Here is a 20,834-nt window from a genome sequence, read left to right on the forward strand (position 1 = left end):
TTTGTACTTAGCGTAAGTTAGTTTAAGTTAGATTAAGTAGTGTTTAAGCCTAGGGAGCGATGAACTCAGGAGTTTGGTCCCATAGGAACTTACCAAAATTTCCCATTGCCCACGTTGTCGTCGTGGCCAAGATCTCAGTGCAGGTTACTCTGTGACACGCCGGGGAGAGGTTTTGAATTTAATCCAGGGAATTGAAGCAAAGTCTGGTGATCAGGAACTTCACAGCAATACATATTTACAATGAATATTTCTTTCATAATCAAGATTCGAACCGGGTACATCCCCGACTCCTTCACAGTCTTACAAGTGCGTGTTAACGATCTCTGACAAGAAGCCAGTTCTTGTGAACAACATTTTGCCATATACGCCTGACTTAACATATTGAACGCTTTCTTCTTGTGTATTACTGTGTCTGGCGAAGAACTACGGAACTTTTCACCTCATGTATCAGATAAATACACTCCTGGAAATGGAAAAAAGAACACATTGACACCGGTGTGTCAGACCCACCATACTTGCTCCGGACACTGCGAGAGGGCTGTACAAGCAATGATCACACGCACGGCACAGCGGACACACCAGGAACCGCGGTGTTGGCCGTCGAATGGCGCTAGCTGCGCAGCATTTGTGCACCGCCGCCGTCAGTGTCAGCCAGTTTGCCGTGGCATACGGAGCTCCATCGCAGTTTTTAACACTGGTAGCATGCCGCGACAGCGTGGACGTGAACAGTATGTGCAGTTGACGGACTTTGAGCGAGGGCGTATAGTGGGCATGCGGGAGGCGGGGTGGACGTACCGCCGAATTGCTCAACACGTGGGGCGTGAGGTCTCCACAGTACATCGATGTTGTCGCCAGTGGTCGGCGGAAGGTGCACGTGCCCGTCGACCTGGGACCGGACCGCACCGACGCACGGATGCACGCCAAGACCGTAGGGGACCGCACCGCCACTTCCCAGCAAATTAGGGACACTGTTGCTCCTGGGGTATCAGCGAGGACCATTCGCAACCGTCTCCATGAAGCTGGGCTACGGTCCCGCACACCGTTAGGCCGTCTTCCGCTCACGCCCCAACATCGTGCAGCCCGCCTCCAGTGGTGTCGCGACAGGCGTGAATGGAGGGACGAATGGAGACGTGTCGTCTTCAGCGATGAGAGTCGCTTCTGCCTTGGTGCCAATGATGGTCGTATGCGTGTTTGGCGCCGTGCAGGTGAGCGTCACAATCAGGACTGCATACGACCGAGGCACACAGGGCCAACACCCGGCATCATGGTGTGGGGAGCGATCTCCTACACTGGCCGTACACCAATGGTGATCGTCGAGGGGACACTGAATAGTGCACGGTACATCCAAACCGTCATCGAACCCATCGTTCTACCATTCCTAGACCGGCAAGGGAACTTGCTGTTCCAACAGGACAATGCACGTCCGCATGTATCATGTACCACCCAACGTGCTCTAGAAGGTGTAAGTCAACTACCCTGGCCAGCAAGATCTCCGGATCTGTCCCCCATTGAGCATGTTTGGGACTGGATGAAGCGTCGTCTCACGCGGTCTGCACGTCCAGCACGAACGCTGGTCCAACTGAGGCGCCAGGTGGAAATGGCATGGCAAGCCGTTCCACAGGACTACGTCCAGCATCTCTACGATCGTCTCCATGGGAGAATAGCAGCCTGCATTGCTGCGAAAGGTGGATATACACTGTACTAGTGCCGACATTGTGCATGCTCTGTTGCCTGTGTCTATGTGCCTGTGGTTCTGTCAGTGTGATCATGTGATGTATCTGACCCCAGGAATGTGTCAATAAAATTTCCCCTTCCTGGGACAATGAATTCACGGTGTTCTTATTTCAATTTCCAGAAGTGTAATTCTAAATACGTATCGATAAGGCTCCTGGCAGCTATATCATTCTCATTCGATAAATTTCGCATGTAGCCAATTTGGCGATAACACGTAGGCCACGAAACGAATTTTGTACAACGTTGCGCTATTTCCAAGACACACTTTTTTTTAAGAAAGAAAGACGCACACGAAGGAATTATCTGAATGGGACGGAAATCGGTAAGTGTTGTGTACCTAGTGGCTTTAATTAAAAGTGCAGTTACTCACAAAGGTGCAGTGTGGGCTGTAATTATCGTATGACAGCGAAACTTAGCAGTTATTCTAATGCCTCAATGTGGAATCGATTTACACCGGAAAAAATTAGTTCCAATTTTGGACACCAGGTGTAAATCTGGCACTGTGAATGTCAAAAGTATAGAAATATTTCCACTTATGATGGATTACGAACGGGACGTGGACAGAAAAGGTCAAACAAATGAGAAAGGCATAATGTTGACTTTATTATTAACCGCCGCTTACACAATTTGTTCAGAAAACGGAGACGTGATGAAATGTTATACAACGCCAGATTAGCGCCTGGTGGCCAAAATTTGAGCAAATTTCTTCCAGTGTAAATCGGTTCCGCATTAACGCCTTGGCATATTTATTTTATGCCAGCATATGGTAATTACAGCCCACACCGGACCTCCGTGACTACTTGCAGTTTAATTAGAACCATCTGATAGATGCACAGACAAACAAATGATTAAAATTTCATAAAAATCGGATGATTTATTCAAGAGCTTCACAATCTGAGCTAGTCAATAACGCTTTGGTCCACCTCTGGTCCTTATGCAAGCAGTTGAGCATTGATTGACAGAGCTGTTGTCTGTCCTCTTGAGGAATATCGTGCCAAATTCTGCCGAATTGGCGCTTTAGATCTTCAAAATCCCGAGCTCTACCACTGTTGGCTGGGGAGTCTCCGAACACGTCTTCACTAATCATCGTGGTTCCTTTCGAAGCCACACTCATCTTTCATATTTTATTAGTCTGAATAAAGTTTGGTTGCTGATGTTTATTTGGTCATTTATTGTGTTTTTCTTCTATTATTGCCTTTTGAATTTGAAAGTTCTCTGGTAACGTTAGTAGATATTCTTATTTACTGTATCTGACTATTTTCATATCTGTTTCTATTGTTCTACGGTGATGTTTTTTGTTGAAGGTGTTCTGCAAGTGTTGAATGGCTTGTGCCACATTTCCATGGTCTTATTTTCTTTTTATCTTATTTCCAAAGTTCTGCTGGTCTGCCCTAAGCATTTGGCATCACAACTGTTACTCTTCAGTCTATGAATGCCAGATTTTGGGCATATGTCAGTCTCATCTTCCTTCTTTACACATTTCTGTACTGAGGTATTGCTGAGGTACTTTATTCCTTGTTTCTTGAGGTTGCTCCCAACTGTGTGTATCAGTTTGCTTCCGTATATGAGTGTGTACCGGCTTGCCTGTTGTTTCTGTTGTGTGTCCTTGTTGCGCCCCTGTTTATAGCACTAAGTTACAGCATAAGAACTGTTCATGATCCCAGCAAACCAAAATTGTAGTAATCTGAACTGGATTGAAAATCCTTAAAGAGTAATGCAACCAGACACAGCAATTATGAAACACACTTTAAAATTGTCTTAACGCGCTTCGGCATTATCCCATCATCTGATGACCTGAGCCGGCCAGAGTGGCCGAGCGGTTCTAGGCGCTACAGCTGGAACCGCGCGACCGCTACGGTCGCAGGTTCGAATCCTGCCTCGGGCATGGATGTGTGTGATGTCCTTAGGTTAGTTAGCTTTATGTAGTTATAAGTTCTAGAGGACTGATGACCTCAGAAGTTAAGTCCCATAGTGCTCAGAGCCATTTGAACCATTTTGATGACCTGATAAGCGAACAAAATTTCTTTTTACATGTTGTGCGTGTTTCAAGAGTTTTATAATGGTCATTACAATAAAACGGCAATCAAAAGTAATAAAACGTGAACCTCCAGTACATACCACAGAGTACACACGGTAAAAGTTGTGGAAATCTTTTATAAAATCGCCGACGGATATCCGCTTTGTAAAGTAACCAATCCACGGCATTTTTGTATGAATTTAATATGTGCTTTGGACTTATCTTCAGATACATATAAGTAAATTCGACAAACATATTATCCCCTGACGTGTAGGCACTTCCATAAAGGATTTTCATAGCTTTTACCTTTACGACTATTTGTAATGAATACGGACAAAAAAATTCTGTAATGTTATTCAGTAAATTCCTTGTAAAAATTGCCAGTGATCCGGATTGTGGGCTATTTCGTAATTTCGGGTTTTACACATGTGCTACATTGTTTACTTGACCAGTAATGTCTACGTAAGCGACGCAGTAGAGGCGCTCGGCACATACATCGGTGCACTAACGCCCTCTAGCAGGCGCCATGTCTTCATCTGCAGTGCATACAGTTCAGTTTCATACTACAGTTCTAGCCTTGCGTCTGTTAGGTCGGCATTATCTTTTCTAATTGATGAAGCTTAGGCTTCAGTTGACTACACACGACTGGTACGTCAATGTCATGTTGTCCATATGTACTCTATTGTATGTATTGTAGGTTCACGTTTTATTACCCTTGACTGTTGTTTCATTGTTGCTATTTTTTCATTGATCAGGCGATGGGATAATCCCAAATCACGTCATGACAAGACACAATAAAAAAGTTCACAATAAACCTGTGAATATTTTGACTAACTTTACAGCATTTTTAAAGTCTATTTCATAAAAACAATAGTGTTACAGTGACCAGTGAAGATGCTTTGGAATAAAACGAAACGCGTTTGGAGGTAATTAGACTTTATTACCGTCACAAAATACGGTTTTTAACCTTTATAAACTTGTATAGTAAGGTGACAAAAGTCATGGGATACCTCCTAACAGGCCGGCCGGTGTGGCCGAGTGGTTCTAGGCGCTTCAGTCCGGAATCGGGCGACCGCTACGGTCGCAGGTTCGAATCCTGCCTCGGGCATGGCTGTGTGTGATGTCCTTAGGTTAGTTAGGTTTAAGTAGTTCTAAGTTCTAGGGGACTGATGACCTCAGATGTTAAGTCCCATAGTGCTCAGAGCCATTTGAACCACTTGAACCTCCTAATATGTTGTCGGACTTCTTTCACCCAGCGTGGGGCAGCAACTCGACGTAGAATGGACTCAAAAAAATTCTTTGGAAGTCCTCTGCAGAAATATTGAGCCATGCTGCCTCTATAGCCGTCCATAATTGCGGAAGTGTTGCCGGTGCAGGATTTTGTGCACGAACTGGACCCGTGATTGTTAGATGGGATTCATGTGGGGCGGTCTGGGTGACCAAATCTTTCCCTCGAATTGTCGAGAATGTTCTTCAAACCAATTGCAAACAAGTATGACCCAGAGACAAGGGGCATTTTAACTGATAATACCATTGTTGTTTGGGAACTTGAAGTCCTTGAATGGCTGCAAATACACTCTAAGTAGCTGAACATAACCATTTTCGGTCAATGATACGTTATGCTGGACCAGAGGATACAGTCCATCCCATGTAAACACATCCCACACCATTATGAAGCTACCACCAGCATGCACAGTGTCTTGTTGCCAGCTCGGATCCATGGCTTAGTGGAGTCTGCGTCACACCCGAACTCAACCATCATTTCTTAGCAACCGAAATCGGTACTCATCTGATCAGGTCACGTTTTCCAGTCGTATAGGGTCCAACCGATACGGTCACGAGCCCAGGCGACGTGCTGCAGGCGATGTCGCACCGTTATCAAATGCGTTCGCCTCAGTCGTCTACTGCCTTAACGCCATATTTCACTACGGATACGTTCGTCGTACTTCCCACATTGATTTCTGCGTTAATTTCACGCACTGATGTTTGTCTGTTAGCATTGACATCTCTACGCAAACGCCGCTGCTCTCGGTCTTTAACCCTTTCGCTACGGTGAACTGTAGAAGTCGGGAGCGAATATGCCGGTGTACTGCTGTGGCAGTTTCGCCTCGCATCATATTCCTCCGCGTCACTGCGCTCGACTCGTATGGAAGTTTGACCTATGTACCATCGACCAGCTTTGTTGAAAGTCTGTAGTTAACAACAGAGTCACTAGATGGCAGTTGCATTTAGTTTCAAAGCGTTGGTTTCGCTCGAGTTGCACTGCTCATTTCCCTCCTTGTTTCCAATCTGAAGTGACATGTTAACCTCAGTTAGTTTCTACTAGAAGTGATATGGCATGTTGTGGAGGAAGCTCTTTAACTCATACTGGGTAGTGGCTTTTTGAAGATGAAGGCGAATCATCGTCCGAGTCTGACGATGAACATGAAACACCTATAGTAGCTGCTTTTATATCAAGTACACATGCTACTACAGCTGTCCCATTGACATCCCTATACTTGGATTTGTGCACAGACACGACACACAATACCAAAAACATACATAGTATAAAGTCCAATGATTGCGATAACACTACGAGTGTGAAAGCAGGACAGAGTAGCGCCGCGGGGAGCGCGAAAAATGTGCCGTGCAGCGGGCACGGCCGGGCGGGACTGGAGCTCGTCCACAGCCCACGACGCAACAATCACGGCGCCGGCGTGAAAGTGTTAAGTAAAGGCTCAGCCACTGCGTTGTCCGTGGTTAAAGGTAATGCCTGAAATTTAGTATTCTCCGCACACTCTTGACATTGTGAATCGCAAAATATGGAATTCCGTAACGATTTCCGAAACAGAACGTCCCATGCGTCTACCTCCAACTACCATACTCCGTTCAAAGTTTGATAAGTCCCGTCGTGCGTTCCTATCCACGATGGAAAGCTTTTCATATGAATCAAACACTACAGATGACAGTTCCGCTAATGCACTGCCCTTTTATACCAGTATATAACTGCGACTGCGGAAAAAAAGAGGGCCCGAAAAATAAAGGGGACAACAGTATCACAAATTTCGTTGCTGAAAAGAAAAACCAAAGCGTGGCAGTCCACGCACAGAAAGCTGACACTAAGCGCAGTAATTTTGGAAGTATAGAATTTCGTCGTATGGAAAGAGAACTGTTCAGTTGTAAGGATCGTTTTCCGGGGAAGTGGACGACATCCGCAGTTGAACACTCAATAATTTATATTAAACGTAACTTTTATCGGCAAAGTCAAATATGAAAATAACTTCAAGGAGTATCAGATCTAACTCGTTTACAACATCAAAGGGGTTTATTTTAAAAAAAAAGTTACATCGTATTCGAAAAACGATTAGGTATAGGTATATTTGTCTCCAGAGACCTTCACAGAGATGTAGAGGTTTTTATATCAGAACTTCAGCACCATTTTCTGCCATTAACCTTCGCAAGCCACGATCTCACGAAATATAGTATGTCCGTCTAACAGGCTTATGGTAAAACTCAGTGCGTCCGCCTTTCAAACTCTACAGCCACTTTGCATACTTTGCTAAGATGTAGGATTCTTGATAGACAAACATATGGTAAAGTTATCATCTTGGGTTTGAAGCTCTCTTTTCCCGTTTTTCGTTCTTATATCGTAATGCAACCATTTGAAAATCAACTAACCCATCTCAGTATGAAATCGGTGTTATGGATGGACGCAAAAATTATCTAAATATTTCAGAGGCCGAGACATTCAGAGAAAAACCTCTAGATGATATGAAACAGTATAGTATCTCCCGGTGTGTTTATTCTAATTTCAACTTTCGCTTGTCAATCTGATGTAGTACAATGAAACTTGAAACTTCAGTTGCTGAAATCGTCGTCAGTTACTGGTCCTAAACCTTCAAATTTGAGTAAAAGCTGACGAACGTATACCGGGACCTCAGCGCTAACATTTCACTGCCTGTTGGCACGCAGTGAACTGTGAAGTGCTCGCTTCCTTTTTCTATTCTGTTGTTGCGCCTGGTGGTAAAGCGCATGCCTGGAAACCGAACATTTCACAGGATAGAATCCCATTCAGAACATGATTCGGATTCCACGTTAAACTGTAGGTCATCCTTCCCTGATTACTGGGGGAGTAGGTTAGGGGCACGCAAGTCGACGAAGTGGCGTCCAGTTTAAAGGCTTATACCATCCCTCTAGAAAGACTCCCAGCCAAACACGCCGCCATACGACTAATAATTTATTTCTGTTCTAAGATTCTTTGTCTAGCTGATGGCGACATGCTCTACGAGTGCTAGATTTTGTTATAAAAGAAACCATCATGTAAAAAATATCACAACTGCTTAAACACTAGTACGCAAGCCAATCATCAGGTTTAAGACTACTTTCATTTGCGCAGAGATTTGCTTCTCACTAGCTGTAAACCTGCCTCTTCCCCTCCCTGTCTCCCCACCCCTCTCTTCTCCTGCTGCACTCTCTCATATGTATTTATCATCTGGGTTATAGTTAGTTTACTTTCTTTTTCCCTTTCATTTAATCGTGACTATGGACCATAATGTCGTCCACCAGAATCCAAAGAGAAATACTTTTCACAAAACGAATTTTTCACTCTGCAGCAGAGTATGCGCTGATTTCAAACTTCCTGGCAGATAAAAACGTGTGCCAGACCGATACTCGAACCTGAGACGTTTGCCTTGCGCCGGCAAGTGCTGCACCGACTGACCTTTTAGTAATATTTTTATCCAATTTTAATAATCAAATGGTAAAACATTATGTAATATAACGACAAATTAAAGGGCTTCTACTTGCCTGTAAACAGTAAATTGCAAAGTAACGACACCAAACGCCTTTAAACTTTCGTTACTTGTTATCGCTTCGAACTTTTATCGGCTAGCACCCCTATCTGATGTAGCTGACTGTACTTCTCTTTGTTCTAATTTTTACTCCATTCTCCGTACCTGATATCACGCGGTATATCTCCTACTGTTTTTATAGTCCTTTTTCTTTTGCAGGACATGAATATCACGTACACACTTTGCTTCACGCTGAGTACGTATCTCGCTCTCGCTCAAGTCGTCTACCTAATTTACATTGTTGTGGTTTGTAGCGGAAGTTTTTCGTACACAGCGGAGATTGAATTCCAACCGGGCTAGCATTCGTACTGTCTTGATTCTCTTTCCTCTGGTCGTCTGTTCTGTGGTTCTAATAATTCCTGCTTCGTGACGATGGAATTTACTGTTCTGTACGCAGTCGAAGGCCTGTAGAAATTGTATGATACGTATTTCACTGCCATAGCTGTAAAGTGCTGTAACACTGGAAGACTGTCTTTTTGTAAAAGATGTCGCACTGCAGTTTCTTGCAACTTCAATAACGACTTTTCAACAGACTATTTTGTCAAAAGACACATCTTGACAAGTAATGGACACTTTAACACGAATAATTTAAAAACATTTATCAACCACTAATCCAACGGCCTAGTCGCAGTGATAAAGCCGGTCCCGTCAGATCACCCAAGTTAAGCGTTGTCGGATTGGCTAGCACTTGGATGGGTGACCCGTCCTGGTCTGCCAAGCGCTGTTATCAAGTAGGGTGCACTGAATCCTTGTGAGGCCAATTTAGGTCCTACTTGACCGAGACGTAGCGGCTCCGATCACGAAAAATGTCAACGGCCGGGAGAGCAGCGTGCTGACAACATGTCCCTCCATATTCGCATCCACTGTCGCCTATCGTCTGAGGATGACACGGCGGTCGGTCGGTCGGACGGTCCCGTTCGGCCTTCAGAGTTTTGGATGGCTGAGAATTGAAACCGTAAGAGGTGTTGCAACTGCGATGGAAATCACGACAGCCCTGTCGTTACTACAGTCGTCTCAATGATAGATTGTAGCAATAATGTGTAATTAACGCCAAGTGACAATAAGGGATTAAAAATGAAATAGGGAAATATATGTTGTTGAGCGACTGCACGACGTAAAGACATAACTAGTCACTTTTTGACATATATTAGCGCCTCCTACGAACTATTTTGCAGAAAATTTCTGGCGGTATACAGACATTTAAAATACCTGGTGGTTTGAATTAAACTGACGGCGTTCCCAGTGCTGCAGCACAGGCTATATACGTCGTAGGACGCGGAAACATCGTAGGTATATTCACTAATTTGGTGCGCTAGCGGAGTATGCTAAAAAACAGTAATAGTTCCACTTTGTGACGCCACGATGAAAATATGATGCTGTATGAAGTGAGAGTCGTGTGTGTGTGTGTGTGTGTGTGTGTGTGTGTGTGAGTGCGCGCGCGCGTGCGCGCGAGGAAAACGATCTAATACGTGATAACAGAGGTTCTCGCAAGTTTATTAGGACATGGTTACTTGTTACAACATGTCTTCAATATGGCCTACCGACTCGGCAATATGTTGAGTCCGTAACACGGCATGGTCGACAGTTGCTCGCAGCGTATCTGGTGTAATCAGAGCGATATGTCGTCGTATGATATCATTCAGATCAGGAGAAGTTCAGATACATCCTGATAGACACAGTCTGTCAGATATCCTCACAACCAGTAATTACATGGTGTTATGTCTGAAGAGCGACGTGTCATGCCGCCCCATCTTCCATAAAAATAGTGGTGTGGACACAGTTAAGTTCTTGGAAAGCTGGAATCACATGTGGCACACGGAGGATCTTACAACGTGCAGATGCAACTGTACACCTAACAGGTCCGCGAGGTGTCATCTCCTCGAAGAAAAACGGGCCGAGAGTAAAGCAGCTTGTGAAACCACACCACACAGTCACATAAGCAGAGTGCAGTCGATGTTTCTCCACAACATGAGGTGGAGTAGAACCCCATATCCAACAGTTCTGAACATTCACAGTACCGTGCAGAGTAAAATGTGCCTCGGCCGTCCAAAGAATATTCTCTGGCCACATGTAACCCCGTTTCCATGAGTGTCAATAAACGAAGGGCAAAATCACGGCGTTGAAGCCTATCTTGGGGCTTCATTTAGTGCACATTCCGAATTTGTAGGGATGTCAGTGTAAAATGTAGTTGCAGTAACTTCAGCAACCACTGCTATGGGAATGCGCCGCCTCCCTCTCCCTGCTGAACCACATTATTCATCTGTTTCTCTGATCATATTGCTCAGCCCATTTATTGACATGGGGTCTCTTCGCAGGTGTTTCTGTCGGCGATATTCCAGCAATGCAGCACTGCTACTTCTGCCATTCGGGCGATAAAACAACTGTACCGGCAGTGACAGTCATTCTTCTCAACATCCACTGGGTTTCGTACGGAATTTTTCAACCTCCTTAACCCTTTACACGAAGTCACTTCACAAAATAAATCAACACCCATCGCCAAGTGACAAACAGCATGCTGATGTCAAAGCAGCAAACATTTCACTTTCCGACTGCTTATAGCGCCATATGTTCACCTGCCGGCTGAAAGTGGAACTACATTAAGTGATCAAAAGTATCCGAATACCTGGATGAAAATGACTTATAAGTTCGTAGCGCCCTCCATCGGTAATGCTGGAATTCAATATGGTGTTGGCCCACCCTTAGCCTTGATGACAGCTTCTAATCTCACAGCCCATGCTTCACGGAGTTCTGCACTGAGGAGAGGTATCGATGTCGGTCGGTGAGGCCTAGCAAGATGTCGGCCTTCCAAAACATCTCAAAGGTGTTCTATAGGATTCAGGTTAGGACACTCTGCAGGCCAGTCTATTACAGGGATGTTGTTGTTGTGTAACAACTCTGCCACAGGCCGTGCATTATGAACAGGTGGTCGGTCGTGCTGAAAGATGCAATCGCCATCCCAGAATTGCTTTTCAACAGTGGGAAGGAAGAAGTCCCCTCCATGAAAAACGCTGCCACACCGTAACACCACCGCCACTGAAATTTACTGTTGCACAATACACGCTGGCAGATGGCGTTAACCGAGCATTCGCCATACCCACACCCTGCCATCGGATCGCCACATTGTGTACCGAGATTCGTCACTCCACACAACGTTTTACCACTGCTCAATCGTCCAACGTTTACGCTCGTTATGCCAAGCGAGGCGTCGATTGGCATTTAGCGGCATGATGTGTGGCTTATGAGCAGCCGCTCGACCATGAAATCAAAGTTTTCTCACCTCCCGCCTAACTGTCATAGTACTTGCAGTGCATCCTGACGCAGTTTGGAATTTCTGTGTGATGGTCTGGATAGATGTCTGCCTATTACCCACTAGTACCCTCTCCAACTGTCGGCGGTTTCTGTCAGTCAACAGGCGAGGTCGGCCTGTATGATTTTGTGCTGTACGTTTCTCTTCACGTTTCCACTTCACTGTCACATCGGAAGCAGTGGACCTAGGGATGTTTAGGTGTGTGGAAATATGGCGCACAGACGTATTACACAAGTGACACCCATCACCTGACCACGTTCGAAGTCCGTCTGTTGCGCGGAGCGTCCCATTCTGCTCTCTCACGATGTCTAATGACTACTTGAGGTCGCTGATACGGAGTACCTGGCAGTAGGTGGCAGCACAGAGCACCTAATGTGTAAAACATTTGTTTTTGGGGGTGTCCGGATACTTTTGATCACATAGTGTTTTATTTTTTCAGCATACTCCGCCAGAGCACCGGTTAATGAACCGTACCTATGACGTTTTAGAGTCCTGCGATGCGTACAGCCCGCACTGCACCACTTGGAACACCGTCAGTTTAATTATCACCACCTGGTACATACCACATTAGTCAAAACATACCCTACGATGGGGGGAAATTCCCCATTTAAATCAAGTGCCTCTCCATTGTTAGAGTATAAAATGCAGTTACTTTAATTATGTTACAATAATAGTATTACGTTACAAGCATCACACACAGGCGGATACTCGCGCTGGAGTAGGAGTGTGGTCAACAAGCAAAGGTCAAAGAGCAACTTCGCCTCGTAAAAATGGTTCAGATGGCTCTGAGCACTATGGGACTTAACATCTGAGGTCATCAGTCCCCTTGAACTTAGAACTACTGAAACCTAACTAACCTAAGTACATCACACACATCCATGCCCGAGGCTGGATTCGAACCTGCGACCGGACTGAAGCGCCTAGAACCGCTCGGACACCGAGGCCGGCTCAACTTCGCCTCGTCTTCGATATTGATCAGCGAAAGTCAGTGCTAATGTAGTAAGCTTCGTATGTTAAAGTTTAACTTCACCCATTTCTAGCCACGGTTTTCCACTATCGCTGTGACTCTCGGGCTAAACAATGAGGTAACAACATGTCTCGGATCCTCACAAACCTTTCCCATCATCTTCTTTACTGTTTCGTTCCCCTGTATTCACACATAGCAAGGTACCCAATGGAATGTCACTAACTGTCTCTTTGGCACAATGATACTCGATGGGGGACAGGAGAGCAGCATACTAAGTCACGGCTGAATCCCCACAAGCCAAGTCCGTCACTTATTACTAATGTTGATCCAAAGATGTGCTTCTGAGAAAAAAAGAGGTTTAATTTTTTTCTCTAGGTAAGCGACGGCTACAATTTTTTCAGGGTTTTATGAACGCAGTAAGGACAAAATGAAAAATCTCTTTGTAATCTGTAAAGCGGAACATATTTCAATCCGAGTTTGACTTTTACAATCACACTTCCTAGTTGCTCTGAATCACTTCGTGGGATCGTTTCTTTAACAAGATCACGTTTGAATTCATGCACTATCTATATTCTGTCAATCAGGAGCCTCGTATGTAATGATTCCGATGGCGACGGAACTGTACTGTCTCGCTCCGTATTCCTTTTCTTTTTCTTTAGATGTAATGAACACTTGCAAGCCTTCGTCCTGAGTACCAGCTCGCCCTGTCAAGTCATGGGGCTTCTACGGTCGAACATAGAATCTACAGCACGTTGTAATTAGCTAAATAAATGATGTCACATGCACAATTTATTGTGCTGCCACAAATCCATTTGTGCGATATTCGATGTTTCAATAGTGTCGCAAGTATAGATGACATCAAAGATGCCTGAGAAACAGATTGAATAGCACTTCGCAGATAAAGGCAAAAGCAACAACGTTTTCGAGGACCGCCGTAGTGTTGTTAAGTATAGAGCCTATGCTAGCCCAGCTTCAGTCCTGGTGGGCGGGCAACTTGCACATGTGCCCTCCGCAAAAACCTGCAGAAGAGTCACTAATCAAAGAGAAGCGAAGGAGTCTCCGAAGAAGAGTGTCCTAGTACTACAAAGGAAATGTGCCCGAGGAGATAGCTGATGGAAATGTCAAATTACCTATCCGTATTATGCATCTATTTACGAACACTGTGGTAGAATGTCAATGCGCCTGAACACTCCTTCGTAGGAAGAAGAGTTACTAGTACGCAAATGACCACTTAGTACATATAATCTGAATTTTTAATTTCATATGCAGATTGAACCACAGACCATTGGATTCGTAGTGATCACCGTCACATCTGTTTGTATAGAACAGTGGGCGTCCTTTGAGTGGCCGAGTAAACTTGTTCACCAGTGGGACAAATTTGTATGTGTGTGTCACTGCGCCTCTGCCCGTTTGTATATATTATGCATTTTCGAGAATATTTGTGTAACGTAAAGCTGTAATCAGTTTGAAGGTTGGTTTGAACACTACAAGTCTTAATGAGGTACGGTTCTTTTAGAGATGCTACGTTCTTGCCTCCCATCGATCTCTGATTTGAATTACTCAGAAATTAATTTATTATCACTGGACCTAGAGTTGAACGTGGACTCCGGATAACAGTGCGACTTGGTACTTTGCGCACACACACACACACACACACACACACACACACACACACACACACACACTATATATATATATATATATATATATATATATATATATATATATATATATATATATATATATATATATGACAGAAGCGAAGGAAGTGGTAAAGTGTCAGAAGAAAAAATGGTTCAAATGGCTCTGAGTACTATGGGACTTAACATCTGTGGTCATCAGTCCTCTAGAATGTAGAACTACATAAACCTAACTAACCTAAGGACATCACACACATCTATGCCCGAGGCAGGATTCGAACCTGCGACCGTAGCGGTCGCGCAGTTCCAGACTGAAGCGCCTACAACCGCTCGGCCACATCGGCCGGCCAAACAGAAAAAAAGAGTATAAGTCGACTATAGTATCATTATTGTACGAAAACTTTTCGAGATCTATCGGCCAGGGAATATTTATAACAGTGGTCACTGACGAAATATTCGGAAGAAACTGACGGTCAGGAGGATTGAAAAGAAATTGCTTAATACGGGGCATACCGGGAAATATGGGAGAGTTGGTCAGCCTAGTGAGTGAGTGAGTGAGTGAGTGAGTGTGTGTGTGTGTGTGGTGAGAGAAGAGCAGAGGCCAGGGGGCGGGAGGGAGGGGGAGGGAGGTGAGGAAGAGGAATCGAAGCCCTCGAGAGCTGTAGAGCTCGCGTCTGTTAATCTATTCCGGGAACTACGAGCCTCTAGAGGTGGTTTTGTTCGTTAATTTTTGAAGAGAGCCACGAGCGGGCCCGTGGGGCCCGGAGCGTGACCCCCACCCCTGGCCCTGGCGTCGGCGCGCCGCGGCGCGAGGGCTCAAAAGGCGGAGCCGAGGTGGCCGCGAGCCCAGTGGAGACTGGAAGGCGCGGGACAGACACCAGCTCCAGCCGACGCGACGCCATGCACCTCCTGCTGCTCGCCATCGTCTTCGCGGCCACTGCCTCAGGTCAGTAGCTGCCGGCCCCGCTCTCCTCTGTACGGAGTGGCTCGCTTTGCGGGCGGCGAACAGTTTGTTATTTGTACGACGGCGTGGGTAAAAATTGGGTAACTGGCTGCCACCTTTCCGACATTTCTCGATGATCTTGCGCCAGATACTTATGCAGCCAGACCAATTATCTTTTGGCCAGTTTTCTAAATTTTCCTATAATCTAATTACTGCTTGATGTCTGACGACAAGAAGTTTCCAGTTAACTGTGACGTCTCAACTGGTACTGCAAATTCCACTGTTTACTAGCGGGGGGGTAAAATGGAAACAGGCCGGATTGAAATCTGAAGCGATAGGATTAGGAAGCTCAATCTTACCGTCAAATACTTTCCATTTGCTTCAGAAGAAAAAATCGATCCACCCGTAGTAATAATTTAAACTGATTTCATGGTACAGTGGCTGGCTTCTGGAACCTGGCTGTTCTAACGACTAAAACTGGAGAGTGAATTTTTATGCCATCAAGGCCCTTCAACGGATTAATTTGTCAAACTTAATCAAAATGTCTTGTTTCTTTCGAAGCAAAGCAAGACAGAGTAGCCTCTGTCCAGGCAACTGGCGGCCGAGCAGTAGTTCGGGTTGAACGTTAACAGTGGAAGGTATTTGTATAACTCTGTTGAGGGAAACATTCCAGTATTCTCCGGAAGTTATTTATGGAAATCACAGGTCACCTATAGCAAGATCGCAGGACGGGCATTTTGATCCCTCTCGTTGCGAATAGCAGGTCAACGTCTTCAGAGTGCCACGTCATTCGCTATTTAATTTAGACACAGGATCATTCGCCGACGAATTCCTTGTACCGTGGGTAGAAATCAAAAAACTAATATATATATATATATATATATATATATATATATATATGTGTGTGTGTGTGTGTGTGTGTGTGTGTGTGTGTGTGAGAGAGAGAGAGAGAGAGAGAGAGAGAGAGAGAGAGAGAGAGAGAGAGAGAGAGAGATTGTAATATTTTACTATAAAAATGCAGCATCCAGCCACTTTTTTAATGCGTTTTATTTATGCCGATATGCATTTCGGGTTTGTACCCATCTTCATCTCGCAAATTACATGTATCTTCAGTTTCTACAGTGGTACAATCTCGACAGCAGTATGGATGCTGCAGCTGGCCTGTGCAAAAGCAACGATTTCAATCATTTACTTCAATTTCGCGAGTTTAAAGTTACGCACTATCAGTTGTTCATTTTACTTACATTCTCCTCTCCTGTAAGTAAAATGAACAACTGATAGTGCATAACTTTAAACTCGCGAAATTGAAGTAAATCATTGGAATCGTTGGTTTTGCATAGGCCAAACTGCTGTCGAGACTGTACCACTGTAGAAACTGAAGATACATGTAATTTGCCAGCTGAAGATGGGTGCAAACCCGAAATGCATATTGGCATAAATAAAACGTATTAAAAAGTGGCTGGTTGCTGCATTTTTATAGTAAAATATCATTATCCACGGCCACGGAGCTCAACAGTCCAAATAAAATGGACAAATTGTTAGAGAGAGATTAGATGAAAATGATCACTTTCGTAGTGTCAACGGTTAACCACACGGATTAACCTCTCGTTCAGATAATGATACTTGTATTATTTTTTGGATCATTTTCCGTCACAGTAGCCAGATTCACCTAGGGTTATGAGGCCAGCTGAATGGGTGGTTAACAATCAGTCATTAATGCGGACACGAGACTGTCACAATAGCTGAACTATTGTTTTCATACAGAGGATCTGCGTTCGATTCCCGGTACTGATAATGACTTCTACCTAGCGGCAGTAATGGAACGAGATGCATTAGCCTTCTGAGAACAGTTGCAGAAAAACTACCGGCTCCGGTTCGGAATGCGGCATTAACAACCAGAACAGCCTTCTTTAAGTAATATGTCCCTCTAACCGACGTACCCACACATGAACTCACAAGCAGTGAGTGGTACCCACAGACTGATTATTCATAACATACATAACATGTGTAACATAAGACTGGCGTGACGTTACTGTAAGCCACGTTAAATTTTGGAATTTTGATTAGGCCAATTCATTAAGTACAAGGTTACTAATTCAATAGCCTGCTACCGGATTGGTCGGTGGTTTGAACACTGGAGTATAATGTCTTAATATGGCAACTATACCTGCCCACGCCTTGCTTGAATAATATTCCACAACTATTATACCTGAAGAGCTATCACAGAAGCAATTCGAACTATTTATTTCATTCTAGCGATAAAAAAAGCGCAGAAATCTTCCTACAGCTATACATATACTCCATATTGCTCAACAGACAGTGCGTGACAGAGACGTGCTTAGTGTACAATATATGTGTTGATAATCTTTTCAGTTCAGTGAAGGGTTGAGCATCGGCAGATAGCTTATATCGCTCTGTGCGAGTTATTAGTCTCATTCCATCTTTATGGTTTCTATTGGTACAGTGCATAAGGGAAGATAGATGAGCTGCAGAATATTTGCAGATTTCGCCCCGATAACCAGTCGTTGAAATTTTCTAAGGGGTTTTTATAAGATGTTGGTCGTTGTTTGCGAATGCGCACCACCTAAATTTCTGTCTCTTCGTTGTACTGCGTAGTCCGTGACAATTCGCGTTGCTCTTCTTTGTCTACGGGTAAGAACTTATTATTTTCAGTTTATTCAAGGACAGAGCGTGTGATCTAGCACTATAAAGATCCCGTAAGCACGAGCAGTTTTCATGACATGCCGCAGAGGTATTTCGCAGAGCAGCTGCTGTTTACAGTGTTCTACCACGGAATCGAAGCCTGCTATTTGTTTTACCTGCAACGAACCAATGTTATCGTTGCAATAATCTTCACACACAGTCAATCTTTGGCGCCGGTATGAGATGGATAACTCCAGTTGTGAATCATTTGTCGAGCAGTAAAAATTTAAATATCAAAAGGCATAATGTTGGAAGTGACAGTTCTGTTGCATAAATCCTAAAGTCTTTGCCTATTGCTACGCATTGAACACAGTTCCATTCCTAAGTAAAGGGGTTGTGTCTATGTGTGACTGTTAAGGTAAGATGACTGGAATGTAGTATCGTCGTTAATGGTCACAATGAAAAAGAAGGAAGGGGTTGAAACCCTGCGCCGGTACAAATCCTAGGCGCTTCAGTCCTGCTACGGTCGCAGGTTCGAATCCTGCCTCGGGCATGGATGTGTGTGATGTTCTTAGGTTAGTTAGGTTTAAGTAGTTCTAAGTCTAGGGGACTGACGACCTCAGATGTTAAGTCCCATAGTAGTTAGAGCCATTTGAACCATTTTTATCATAATCCTTTCGAAACAGTGTCTATAAGTTTATAATGCGAGAAAATAGCCCAGACAGCGCGTATAGGATGCTTCGCCCCAGTGTCGCTGTTCTGCCGCAGTTCTAGGTAATTATGACCTGTAAGACCGCTTATTGGGCAGTAATGACGGAGTACCTTCCTCTTCTAAATAGAGAGCAGGCAACAGCGCTGCCATCTTCTTTCGCAGTACTCAGTATAAGTGAGCCGTCGAGCTTGGAGCTGCCTTCCGACGGACGTATTAACAGTTCCCCCATTCCGTAAGACAATTCGGAGACGTTTGAAATTTAATTAGCCCAATTTCATTACCTCGCCCCCCATTTCCGCATAATGTCAGAGGTCAAAATTTCTTCCACTAACCAAGTAACCCCCAGTCAAGAGCAAAACTAGGCATTAGCAATCTCATTAACAAATTCGACAATCGTGTTGTCAAAAGCTACAACACTTTTTCGTTTCTTGAACGGCACAATTTTGTATTTGCCTGTACTTCAAGTTTTTTTCACTGACTTGCTAGTTCGATGAAATTTGAGAGGATATTGTTACAATCCTAGTCGCCAATCGCGTCACCACTAAGCTGTTGAAATACTGATGTTCAAAGGAGGCAGTAAAGTTCACAGCCCACATGACGGCCCAACACAAAGTGCTTGTGTGCTGCTTGGGCGAAGGCAGCATCGGACCAACCAAAGCAGCGTAGCAGGCCTGCAGGGGAGGACGTGTGGCGCGAAGAACAAAAGGAAGGAAGCGGCGAGCAGGTGGTCACTGGCCGCCGCGGCCGGCGCGTGAGTCACGTACCAGACGCAAGTGCCCGTGCACAATGGCCGGGGGCCGCGTCGCAGGAAGTAACTGTACGCACTTGAGCCACTCCTTTTGCGAATCAATTAGTTCCGGCACGCTAGCGTCCTGCCACGACGCCAACCGACGTGCTCACCTCTACTTGACACGCCACATACAGAAAACTGCCACCATTCCCTACAGGCTACTCAATCACGCACCAAAGTTTTTCTGTACTAAACGACCTCATTGTAGAAGAACTTCATACTAATTTTAATGTAATCATTTATTGCATTTTTTTTTGAAGGAAGGAAAAAGATAACTTGTTTCACACAGTCAACTCACTGAACGCTTTTCGCAGTGTTTATTTTTACGTCCATTTCGGCTTCTTCAGCCCTTGTTTATCCAGAAGGAACTGGCTCAGCGTAAGTCTCTCAAAAGAAGTCACTATCCTTCGAAGGCTGTTCTTTCATTTTGAAATAAATAATTTCATTACCTAGCCCAACCAGTTTATTTCATTTCCCTTGGGTGCTATCAAGCAATATCACAGTAAAATTGTTATGGTTACACGTAAGCATCGCGGGAAAACATCCTGAGACGGTGTCCGTGGTAAGTGTTTCGCACAGCCATGCTAGGGGAGTGCAGTAGATGGTATAGCACTTAGCAGCCCCATCAGTCAAACAAATCAGTAACAGCTTGCACTGTAGGTGCTTGATCATTGTCCTGCAAAATGATGGTCAGGTCCTGCAGAATGTGTCATCACTTCTGTCTCTAGGCTGGTCGTAGGTTGTGTTCCAAAATTGATCAGCATAGAGAAAGACGTGGTGACACTTTCTGCAAGATCTGACCATCATTTTGCAGGACAATGCTCAAGTACGTACAGTGCAAGCTGTTACTGATTTGTTTTTACTGATGGGGCTGCTAAGTGCTATACCACCTACTGCACTCCCCTGATTTAAGCCCTCAAACAGAAGGAAACACTTCATGGCATTCGCTTCAGAACTGCTACAAATTCATCGGGCGCCGTTCGACCTGTCAACACTCTGGCACTGCTGAGAGTATCCTACAACTTCCACATAGCTGGCAACGGGTTATACACAATGCTGGTGACTACTCTGAAGGTCATTAAAACTTTGAAACACGTGTCTATTTTGTACGAGCTGTAAATAAATAGTTGCCACTATTTCAGTTCCAACCCTCTATAATGGAGAAACTGCAACCCCCATATGTCTTTTGTAACTGAGCCAACATACATAACACGTTAGTGTAAATATTGAAGGGAGAAAACGCATGTGGCGG

General features: G+C 44.6%; 2 protein-coding genes across 6 annotated transcripts in view; one reads left to right on the forward strand and one right to left on the reverse strand.

The window, feature by feature from the left end:
- LOC126190999 (cytosolic carboxypeptidase 1-like) overlaps positions 1-20,834 on the reverse strand; it is a 519,277-nt gene that overhangs the window by 200,288 nt on the left and 298,155 nt on the right. The gene's annotated exons all lie outside the window — the stretch shown is intronic.
- The window catches only part of LOC126191000 (uncharacterized), a 57,559-nt gene continuing 51,935 nt past the window's right edge, over positions 15,211-20,834 (forward strand). For both annotated transcript variants that reach the window (XM_049931680.1, XM_049931681.1), the window contains exon 1: positions 15,211-15,440. In XM_049931680.1, the coding sequence (XP_049787637.1) occupies positions 15,395-15,440 (46 nt within the window). In that variant the 5' untranslated portion in view covers positions 15,211-15,394. The remainder of the gene's footprint in view (positions 15,441-20,834) is intronic.

Source organism: Schistocerca cancellata, chromosome 6, assembly GCF_023864275.1.
Source record: "Schistocerca cancellata isolate TAMUIC-IGC-003103 chromosome 6, iqSchCanc2.1, whole genome shotgun sequence".
Classification (NCBI taxonomy): domain Eukaryota; kingdom Metazoa; phylum Arthropoda; class Insecta; order Orthoptera; family Acrididae; genus Schistocerca; species Schistocerca cancellata.